The sequence below is a fragment of the Halyomorpha halys genome, unplaced genomic scaffold (genome assembly GCF_000696795.3).
Source record: "Halyomorpha halys isolate HHAL.00 unplaced genomic scaffold, Hhal_1.1 Scaffold533.1, whole genome shotgun sequence".
In the NCBI taxonomy this organism is placed as follows: Eukaryota; Metazoa; Arthropoda; class Insecta; order Hemiptera; family Pentatomidae; genus Halyomorpha; species Halyomorpha halys.
This window is the reverse complement of record NW_027108067.1, coordinates 445,772-457,144: the sequence shown is the minus strand read 5'-3', so window position 1 is coordinate 457,144 and position 11,373 is coordinate 445,772. Positions and strand designations below refer to the sequence as shown.

The following is an 11,373-nucleotide window of genomic DNA, read 5'->3' as shown; positions in this document are numbered from 1 at the left end:
CCCCTTCGTTGGAGTGGAAGAGGCTTCACACTTCTGTAAGGAAAAAATGTTTATACTGATGTTCATCATTCCTCACTTTTTTGTATCGCATACCACTTTCTTAAGTTTTTTTTTACGACAAGGGGCTTTTAAAGTTTTTGTAGTAATCATTCTTAGTGTTTTATAAAAGAATCGGGAGAGAGGAGAATTGGTAAGTAATAAAGGATAAATAAATAAAACAACAATTAAAAACAAAGCTCTATATATATAAATTATACTTTTTTTTTAAAAAAAGAAAGATTCGCACAGTAGGAAATTTCATTTGAGGAAATTTCCAATCTGTGAATCATAAGCACCATACTTCAGCAAATTACAAAAATAAATATGTCGATTAAAAACTACCTTTATTTACAATAAATGCAATTATATCTAGGAATGGCAAATATAGAATTCGTACTAAATTTTGGTAACGTGTACAAAAATTCTTTTTCATTATTGTCAACATCATTTTTAAATTTCTTTCGTTATTTACATACAAAACAATTTTTTACGAAATCTAAATATGAAAAAACTAATTATAACTAAATTTAATTTTACTTAAACTATGTAAATAGAGGATAGATGTCTCACTAAGGGATATCTACATTGTTGTTATTAATTATTTTGCAGTAAACAGAGCATATTTAAAATGTCACAACCGCAATATGAAATAGATATTGCTAATATTTCTATAACTAATACTTAATGAAAGAAAGTAAAAAATATTGAAAGAGACGTATCTATTCTTAAGATGGGGGATGCAGCTTAAAATTTTTAATTTCATACTGTATCTCATATCTGCATAATTATTTATGAGAATCTAAATCATTGTTAAAAATAATTATTATATTATTATCATTATAATTGTCACAGATATTATAGAATACTTGAATGGAACGGAATATGTTAAGAATATTGTTGAGTGAAACTTGGAGCTAGGATTGGGAACCTCCGCTACTCCAATCTCCCTCCATCCTCCAAACGCTGAACGCGTAGCTCAACCTCTCCTGTGCCATGTACGAACATCCTAAGTTACCTGCAACCAAATGCATATTAAGAGGTTAGAATACTTTATTCTTAATTTTTATTCATGATAAAAATACAATTCAACCTATATATAACGAATCGAGAGGTTTTGGGATTTGTTATATCCAGGGTTAGATGGCTCAAAATTCTGATGCAGTGCGCACTTCGCATAATTTTCACTTACCAACCTTATTTTGTTTTCCCTGTGGGGTGGCCTTGGTTTATTCCATACGACCAAAAATTAATTAACTATATTATATGAAATCTTTGTAGTTCAGTTTCTTTGTTACAGCTACTATTTTCCGAGTATAAATATATCTGATATACTAATATACTATACCATAACTATATCTATTATACATTTTTGTTTATAGATTTCAAATATTTATGGATGTAACATATTTTTTCATAGTCTCTTAATTTTAATATACTATCATGAATAATACTTTGATTTGTATCTAGATCTTTGAACAATATTTCTTGTTGCTTAAAAGGCGTATTCCTGATGTTGTGTTAAATGTAAAATGTTTTATCATGTTAAATGTTTATATGAATAGGATAGCGAGCAGCCCTATTTAAAGTCATATTAAATGTATTGAATCTCCAAGCCTATTTTCTGAGCAACTTGTTTTATAACCATTCCTTCCAAAACTTCATGTTATTGTTTACGTCTAAGTTCTGATTAAAGTAATTTATTACAACATGCATAAATTCAGTGAAACGTGAAAGTTTGGCTACTGAGTGTCTTGTTGATCTTTTAACTTGGGAGCAAGAGAATCAAGATGAGCTAATTTACTACTGTCGTTATATTATTATTATTATTGTTGCCATTCTTTGCTTCATTAGTTATAAAAACATCTAAAACAATACTATCACAATCAAAACACTAATTATGAGCAAGTAATATAATACTACATTGCTTATTACTACAACAAAAAAAATGGTGACGAGCTCAGCTGGTCTGTTGCATGACATCATTCTCCATTTAACAGACTCTCAACCATGTTATATCTTTTAAACATGGTAAAAGAAAGAAATATTTCTCCACTTAACATGAATTTTTCCCTTTAACACGCTTAAACATGTTAAACTAAAGACCATGAATACCCCTTATGTATGACAGACAAGTATATGTTTAAGGGTCACGTAACCGCTACAATTTTCGCATTGAAAAGTTCAGTTATGTTTATTTTGTGCAGATAGTTATTGGAAATTTCATGATTCGTCCCAAGTCTAATATAAGTTATTTTGGTGTCTTTCCCTACGCCTTCTTGTGAGAATTACGGTTTTCGAATGATATGAGAAAATATATTTTTATAGAACTCCCCGGTACCTATAAAATCTAATATTTTTGTTACCAGTTTTCTTTCTTCACTTTATAATAATCGGTATAAGGCAACTTAGTGTCTACCGGCTGACCTGTTGTAAATTAGCTTAACTAATTTTACATCCCCATGTTATGTGTAAATTTGTGAAGTTACCTTTATTTTTGAAAAGAAATACTAAAGAACCGGGAAATGTGAAAATTTTGAACCTTAATTTATTATTTACTATTGTATCTGTTACTATAAAAATTCGTATTTTAGCGTTTCACGGGGTACTAATAAACTTTTTCACTGCCAAGAATAAAAAATTCGGTCAAAAGATATAAAAGCCGTTTACATATGAATGGGATCGGGAAAGATCTTTCTAAATTACAATTTCTATTTCTCCTTTATTTATTTATCAAATTCGTTTGTGGCTCTTATTTAGTACTGTCAACAATGGCAAATGTGTTCTAAAAGAAGTACCTTCATTTTTTTTTTTTTTTTTTTTTTTTTATTCTTCATTTAAGTAAGCCCTATGCTACTATGTCAATGTGAATAAACCTAACTAATTTAACATTTTTTAAAAATTTTAAATTGATATTCGAAGTTTCTTAAAAATCGTCAAAGCCTCTTTGAGAATATCGAAAAGTGTAAAATCGATATATTCGCTATATAGAGAAATACATTGAACATTATAGTTAGTCTAAAGAAATACCAAAAATAATTGGTTATGTCTAGGTTTTACTATTCATAAATTTTACCAAACAGCAAAGCATTGTTCAAGCCAATATTTCTTTTTTTTCTAACTCTCTAGAAAAAAATGAAAAATATGGTTCAATTTTATACCTATAATTGTTATTTATTTCTCTCGATTGGTCGAAAAAAAAGTAATTAATTGGTATCTTAAATATTTCGGTAGGAAATAAACCTGAAACTACTAGCAGTAATTTTTATCAACATATGCAAAAAATAATAAATGCAATAGTTTTGTATTTACCCGAAACAGTTCAACTTTACGATAACGAGGGGTCCTTATAAAAAAGGACTTAGAACTGGTAAGTGTCTGAGATAAAAAAAAAAAAAATCTAAAGCTGTAAAGGAAATTGAAATATTAATTTTTTATAATACCTGCTCTACATTAATAATACAGGTCTACAAAAAGTCGGTGTCAACTATGCCAATCTGAATCAGTGATACAATACAATAAGTTTATGATTATTTAGTAATATTTTGATTGATTTTCACTGCCCTCAAATCAAGAAAATGTATACATTATTGTCATCAGAGCGAGAGATAACCTGTTTTTCCAACGTTACCAAAATATATAAACGGGTAACAAACGTTTCAAATTGATCTTGGAAAATTTACAAACAAATTCACTCTCTCCGGAAAATGAGAAAAATTTAGATTTTTCTGTTTTTGTGAGAAAATTATAAGAAGGTGCTGAATCAGAATATGAAGTTAATTTTTATCATTTGCTAAAGTGAGTGAATTTGTTTGCAAAAATTCCTAGATCAATTTGAAAATTCTGTTACCCGCCTAAGCTCCGACCAAATACAAATGTTATGGCACTGTTGAAAAGGCAGCTTTAAAGTACAGAAGTTTGATTTGAAGGCAATAAAAAGTCACTCGAAATAATACCAGCAAACAATTATCAAATCAAATTTTTGTTTACATATGTGTTTAATTAAAAAAATAAAACCAACGATTCCCGCAAGCAATGAACGCGTGATAATCATTAATTGCATCTGCTACTTGAGGTTTTAAGTCGGAAAATAAAATTCACAAGAAAAAGTTTTTTTGGAAAAATTCATAGTTTTATTACGATCGAACCCTGAGTTAGGTTAGAAGCATCTTCTATTACAAACTATACCAACTCGTTTACAACTTTTATTGCCATTTGAGTATTTTACAATTAGATGATAGTAGAACTAGGAAGTGCTTGAATCATGAACGTAGGAGAACCTACTATCGAACCTACTATCGCTGTTACTACAATGCTGTGATACATTTAATTATTGGCATCTTTAAAACTAAAACTTAGGAAAATTAAAGCTTGTCTTAAAATGTTGTGTTTTAATTTTGTAATCGTACCAGCTGTCTACCCTCCTAAGAATTGCATACCTGTCTAAATTTCAAACCTACAGGTTTAAGGAAACCGTGAATTTTGTGGACCTGTAGGCTTTTACGAAATAAGGGCCCAACCATTTAGTAAATCACACAAAAATGTCTTAGCCCGTTTGTTAAAACTCTTTGGTGAATAAAAGTCACCGTTGGAAAAATCACTAGCGTAGTTATGAAGACGTATGTGTGCATGAAACAAATCACTCACTCTTCTATTAATTTTGTTATTTCAAACAAAACCAATAAATGATTAAAAAAAAATAGGAATATGTATACAATAATAAACATAAACATTCTTTCTTTCTTCGAAGGGCATTTTAAGGTAGGTTGTGGGATGCGAGAGGAGCACTGTGGCGCTTACTCGCCGTTTGCGTTGTGATGAGTGGGATATTTGTGTAACAGCCGAAAAACCTGTATTCCTCTTGTGCTAAGACGGCCTTAAAGACAGTGAATACCTATTAAACACCGTAACCTAAGCAGGAAAAAATTGGAAAAATAATGAATTATTTTTCTGATGCTCCATCTATGGAAAAATATTGAATGATCATTGTTGCTTTCCTTAGCGCACTGGAGAAGATGTTTGACCGCTCGAGACGATCAGACGAAGGTTCACATATCATCCAAAAAAAAAAACACGGTTTTCTTGTATATAGTATTATATGTGAACTTGATATTTATGTATTTTTAGCTCTAAATGTATGTTTCTCAAGAAAAATCATTTTGCAAAATAAATTTCATGAAGATGCAGAAAGTGACATTGCAAGATGCACATCGCCTCATGGTGCTGCATGCGATATGCACTAAGGATGCCAGCTGCATCGAAGCATCCTCCAGCTGCTGCCCCTTCTATTTATAGCTAACTAGTGCTACGAGCTCATTCTGAGTTTGTTAACACCTGGGTCTTACCGAGTGTACTACTGCCTTAGTCGGTGTACGGTTGTTCGGATCATGAGATGGGATAAACGGGTTCAGTTCAAAGGTTAACTTTACTAATGGAAACAGATTGGCTATTTGACAGTAATGACTAGCGTAGTGAAGTTGACCAAACCTCAGCGCGAAAAAAGTCTTTATCAGTAATCCATATTTTAAGATCAATGAAGGAGAATTGGAAAGCCAAGGAGGAAGCTGGTAATGGCCGCTGAAGACCTCTAAGGTATAGAAGCAAACCGCCAAAAACATGCTAGTGGATCTGGTAACTTACTAGAGAAATGATTAATAATACTTTATTGTCAATAAATTAATTATATCCTAATTAATTATTGTATAAAATATTTAACAATGGGGAAAACCTCCTGATTTCGATAATAAGCTGTCCCGCAGATGGAAATCATGACAACTTTTACTTTTACTTCGAACTGGACCAGTTAATAAAATCTCAAAACCGCAAATGAAGGTACCCGGAATGCTTGGTTCAGGTTGTGGGTTCGATTCCTGTCTTCAATATTCATTTAGTGGCTCGGAGAAATGAATCATGGAATTCTCACTTTGGGGATTGTACGGTTTCAATGGAGGACTTGATTCATAATAAACGGGGAAAATTCCACAAACTGAGAGATTGTACATTAGAATCTTGTCAGTAACTGTTATGTTCATTAACCGTTTCATCATTTTCCTCGGTGGACATCGAAATACTTTGTGAATCCCAAGTTCTAATACTGATGGCATGAACAACTATTTCCATTCGATTGCCCTCTAAAGAACACCGCCGGACCCGAAATCTGCATAATCAGATTCATCAAACTACACGCATCCACGTTCCGCACTGTCTTTGGAAAGTTAACCCGCAGGTTTATAACCTCCCCACACCTTCAATATGCCTATTCATTTGTCTAATTTAGTGTTTAAAATAATGTTCTTTTTTTTCCCTTTCAATTTGGTATATCCTCGCCCAGCAGAGTATCTAGGAAGCAAAACCTGTCACCACGACGAATCCTACTAACGACTGAATCTCAATTATGATGACGCATCGTTAAGGGATCTTTAATTAAACGATTTTGTTTTAGATATGGCGCATCATTTGTCCGAAAATTGTCAAAGAATGTAAAAAAAAATTACTTAGCCGGTGTTTGGCGATTTACTTGATGAAAAAGAAAAAAAATCACTTTAGAACAAGATTTTCTATGAGAATTCTTTATTGAAATTCCAGAATTAAGTTCACTGGAGAAGAACAGGAATAGTTCACAAATTTGACTTCCACTACTATAATAAAGTTTATTTATCATATTGTAGTAAGATAGTTCGGGTGGCAGTCAATAAAGGTATCAAAATAGTAAAAATAAACTACTTATTGCTAACCATCGTTTCGCCCCACGTTGCAGGGCTTCGTCAGGGCTGATAAGAATGAAGTTGTGTTACCAACAGTTGGAAATAATTTTCTTTTACTATTTTGATACCTTTACTGATCGCTACTCGAACCATATTCCTCCGATCTACTTCATACGGTCAACTAATTTCTTCTTTTATTTATCATAATTAAAATTTACCAAATTTAATATCGAAATTATCAATTCCCTGTAATTAAAATATGAAAGTCATTGACCATTAATTAGCTAAATTATGTGAAACATCTGCTTCGATAGCTCTGTGACAATCACGAAAATTTTTGGCGGGCATCTATCTCAATGTTTACAAAATTTTAAGAGTTGTACAGTTAATAAATATTAGTGTTTAAGTGAAATACTTGGCTCTTTGTCCTTCAAATAGTCTTAATATATGTGGATGGCTTGTCTTATCGAACAGTTGAATTGGTTTATATCCATTTCTCAAGAAATCTTAGATTGTTTTATAATGAGGTGTAGATAGTTGACCGTAGATTAATGCTTGAAGAAGTTTGTCGGGGGGTGCGGTCAGTAAAGAACAACATAAATAAACAAAACCATATTTATTTATTTTATGTCGACGTTTCGACTGAGTTTCAGGTCTACATCAGAGCTAAAAAACAAAAGAGATAACATTTAGAGAAACATAAAATTGAAAAGGAATAGTATACAAACAAATTTGGAATTATACAAAATATTGAATTGAATCATAAATGATAAAAAATTGATAACTGATAATTGAATTGTTATTGTTAACCAACGTTTCGCTCCACTTTGTAGGGGCTGTCAGATTGAAACAAACATCTCGAAAAATGGTTAATTTGAGATATGCATTTAATCTTACCAATAAGGGTACGATATAGACAGTAAAACACGTCAAAAAATCTAATTAAAAAAATATTTGGGGATATTACAGCTTTAAACTATGTAGATTTTACCCCTATTGCTAACATTACATACATATCTCAAAATAACCATTTTTTTTTTTTTTTAAAGTTACATTGTTGTATTCGGGAAATTATTTTTTTATTACAAATATAATATTATTACACAGACATAATCAACATATCCATTAGTCGTATAGCTTATCCTAAGATAGGTCATGAAAGTTTTGAGGCTTTGAAGTTGCACATTAAAATATTTTTGAACAGAAAAAAATCAAATTTATGTTGAAATATTTGTTAGCTAAAATGCATTATCTTAAATCGGGAGTTACATGCCATAATTTAATATCGTCATTACACTTTGATGATTTTAGATTCCTAAAAATTCTTTCAAAAATCTATAAAATCAGCTCTCAAAAAACCGGTGAAATCAAAAACTTCAGTTCACATTATACTTCAGTTACCATGTTTTAGGACCGTTTTCTTCAAAAAATCAACACCAGAAACTAAAAAAAAAAAAAAATAATAATAAAGACGCATGAGAATTTAAAAATTCGTTTGTGTTTAGATAATTTTTTCTTGTTATAAAATTTGAATAATTAATAGGTATTCCCTAGTCTTGGATTTATTAAAGTTTGCATTCGATGTAGGAGAGACTTAATAAAATTTTTAATATGTTTCTATCATTTATTTTCTCATTCTTTTAACACAGTTACTTATGGTTCTTAAAACTATGCATTAAACTGGTAAAATTATTATTATGATTATTCTGTTTATTCTTCTTGTTAACTCATTTCGTTCATAATAATAATTCGTCAATAATAAGTTCCATGTCCATTTTAAATCCGTACTAAGGCATTCGTACATTTGATAAAAGACTTTTTGGAGTATGGCGCTTTTCCCTTTGAAAACGAGCAACGAGCTTTCGTGTTTTTTTTTTATCTCAGCGTATCATTACTTGCTATGTCAATTAAATATTCATATATGTTAAATGTCCAAGAGAAAATTTCAAACTGCCATGAAGTGAGAAACGGTTCGGTACCCACCTTAGGATCGGCAAGAAAAACGATGAACAAAGGAAGCTAACCCAAATGTTACTGAAGGGCAAACTTTACTGTGATGTATTACTCCAGGGAGGTATGAAAAAATGGTTGGGGGTGCGATCTGTGAATAACACAAATAAGTAAACATTTATATTTTTAGTGACGTTTCGCGGAGAATTTCAAGTCTTCATCGGGGTCAAAAAAACAAAAACAATAACGCACAATGAATCCTAAAAAAGAACAGATAACTAAGATAGATTGGAGTAATGAAGGGAAATGTTTAGTGTAATTACTATAAGAATATATAATGACTATGAGAATGCATTAATATTAAAATTATGAAAGATAGAAGAAAAAGAAAATAATATCCATATGAAAATCCAGTAAGTAAATATATATACAAAATTAAAATAAAATATTAACAATTAATGTTATGAAAAAGTGAGAAAGGAAACGTATATTTAATTAATTAAATATGTAAAGGCTAAGTTAGATGCTAGAAATTCTTCTTTTAAATGTATAAACTGCTTACCTCTTGCCTTCTGTGCAGAAACTTAAAAGTTAAAATTTAGCAAACAATTATCCTTGGTATTGTTCTGTTCTTGGTGGTGGTTGGTGGTATCGGCTTCGAACCTTCGAGTTCGTTAAGTACTTTTTGTGTTTATTATTAATATATAATTGATGATGTGGAGCATTGAAGTAGTATCGCAATGTAATGCCAATATTAGAAAATTTCAAGTTTATGGGCACTTTAATACTTACAATTATATTTCCCTTATTGGTAGAAGTGTGGAGAGAGAAGGGATCAAAGAGGCCGCCCTTCTGTATTATCTTTATTGCTCCGCCAGGTGGGGCCTCTCTACCGACCAAATGTAACTTCACCTTGTCGGTGTAACATTATGCCAAAATTATTTTAACAAGTTTCGTCAACTTTAATATAGGATATTAATACAAGTCCCTCAAATAGCAGTAAATAATTGACCAGTCAACATTTTACCATCAGGGCAAAAAAAAGATAAGGTCACATTAACATCTATACAGTCTACTATATCCAGCACGTCTCACATCAACAGTAATGATAATGTCGCCATAATGTAATTAATTTAATAGTTACTTTATTATTTAATAAAATTTTGAATTTGATGAGTATAATGTAGCAACAGTACCATAGACTTTTTCGTAAAACCTTAATCCATATATTAATACTAGTGACAAAAAAACACTCGAAATATTGGGAAAAAATGGGAGGGTGTGACTAGAATTGTTTTGTCCTGGGTTCCAGGCCGTGGATAGAAAATAAAGCCGAACAAAGGTCTGAAAACCATGAAATTAATAACTAAATATTAATGTTTCAGGAGGGTACGAAAAAAACAAAACACTAAATGTTTATATTTTATAAACAGTTTTAAAAACATAACACGAAACCACTATAATGACTTACATATATATTTCAAACCAAGCATCAAAATCATTAGATTTAAGTAAATTCAAAGCATTCTCACTTTTCTTCTAACCTGAAGAAATGGTAGAATGGTACTCTATAGGAGCTAATTAAAGTATCAGACCTTTTTAAAAAATTTATATTGCTCAGTATTGGTTATAGTGACTGCAAAATATTTTCTCAGAACTATGTCCACTAAATGTCTTGATTTCATTAGCTTTATTGCACATTGTATGTGATAGATCGCTCTTCAAGTTCAACAGTGTGGCATCTCAAAAAATGGTTATTTTGAGATATGCATGTAATCTCTTAGCAATGAGGGTAAGATCTATTCAGTTCAAAGCTGTAATTTATCCAGATATTTTTTTTTTACTCAGAGTTCATGGGAAATGTTTTTGTTTTACTCTACAGATCTTACCCTTAATGCAAATAAATTACATGCATATCTCAAAATGACCACTTTTTTGAGATATTATACTGTTAAACTAGGACAGCCACATTTCATCGCTGTAATTCCATGCATTTGAGCGATGGGCTTTCATGTGACACATCCTCATAGAATATTTCAATAATACATCAGTCTAATCAGGGTTTGTTACAAGCTAAAGATGGAGTGATTGTTTTTATTTTCTTCTTGTACATATGGGTACAAATACGTATAAAACAAAAATGCCTACAAATGTTACTTCAAGAAAAGGTTTGACAGCTAAACTCGGTAAATTTTAGGACTTTTCTTTTTTTCGCCCAAAACTTTTTCTAACTCATTGCGAAAAAGTCATCATTTAATAAATTGAATTGGCATGGTAATGAAATACAGTTTGGAAGTAATGATGTTTTTCATATTTGTCAAACAATGAAAATACAGTATGGTTACTGTATGACTCAAGTTTACCATCATACGCACAATTAGTTTTCTATACTAATTCTATGCACAATTCATTACTCAATTTAGTTCAGCGGATATTTATTTATTTAGCAGAGTTTGAATTTGTTATATGATGACCGGGTTAGGAGTTATAAAAAGAATAAAAATACAAAATTAAAGCTACTTTAATCCTCATGATTTTTATGATTTTGAACTATCGTTTTTAAGTTAGATGCGTTTGAAATTCAAATTTTGATATTCTTGCTTAAACTTTGTACTGTTATAAGCGTGATTCTGGTGCGAATTGATATTAGGGGTATTCATGATCTATGTTAAAGCGTGTTAAA

General features: G+C 30.8%; 1 protein-coding gene across 1 annotated transcript in view; it reads right to left on the bottom strand.

Moving 5' to 3' along the window:
- Positions 1-224: 224 nt before the first annotated feature.
- The window catches only part of LOC136795538 (twist-related protein 2-like), a 17,692-nt gene continuing 6,543 nt past the window's right edge, over positions 225-11,373 (bottom strand). Inside the window, exon 3 of the mRNA XM_067046456.1 lies at positions 225-1,054. Coding sequence (XP_066902557.1) covers positions 954-1,054 — 101 coding nt within the window. The 3' untranslated portion in view covers positions 225-953. The remainder of the gene's footprint in view (positions 1,055-11,373) is intronic.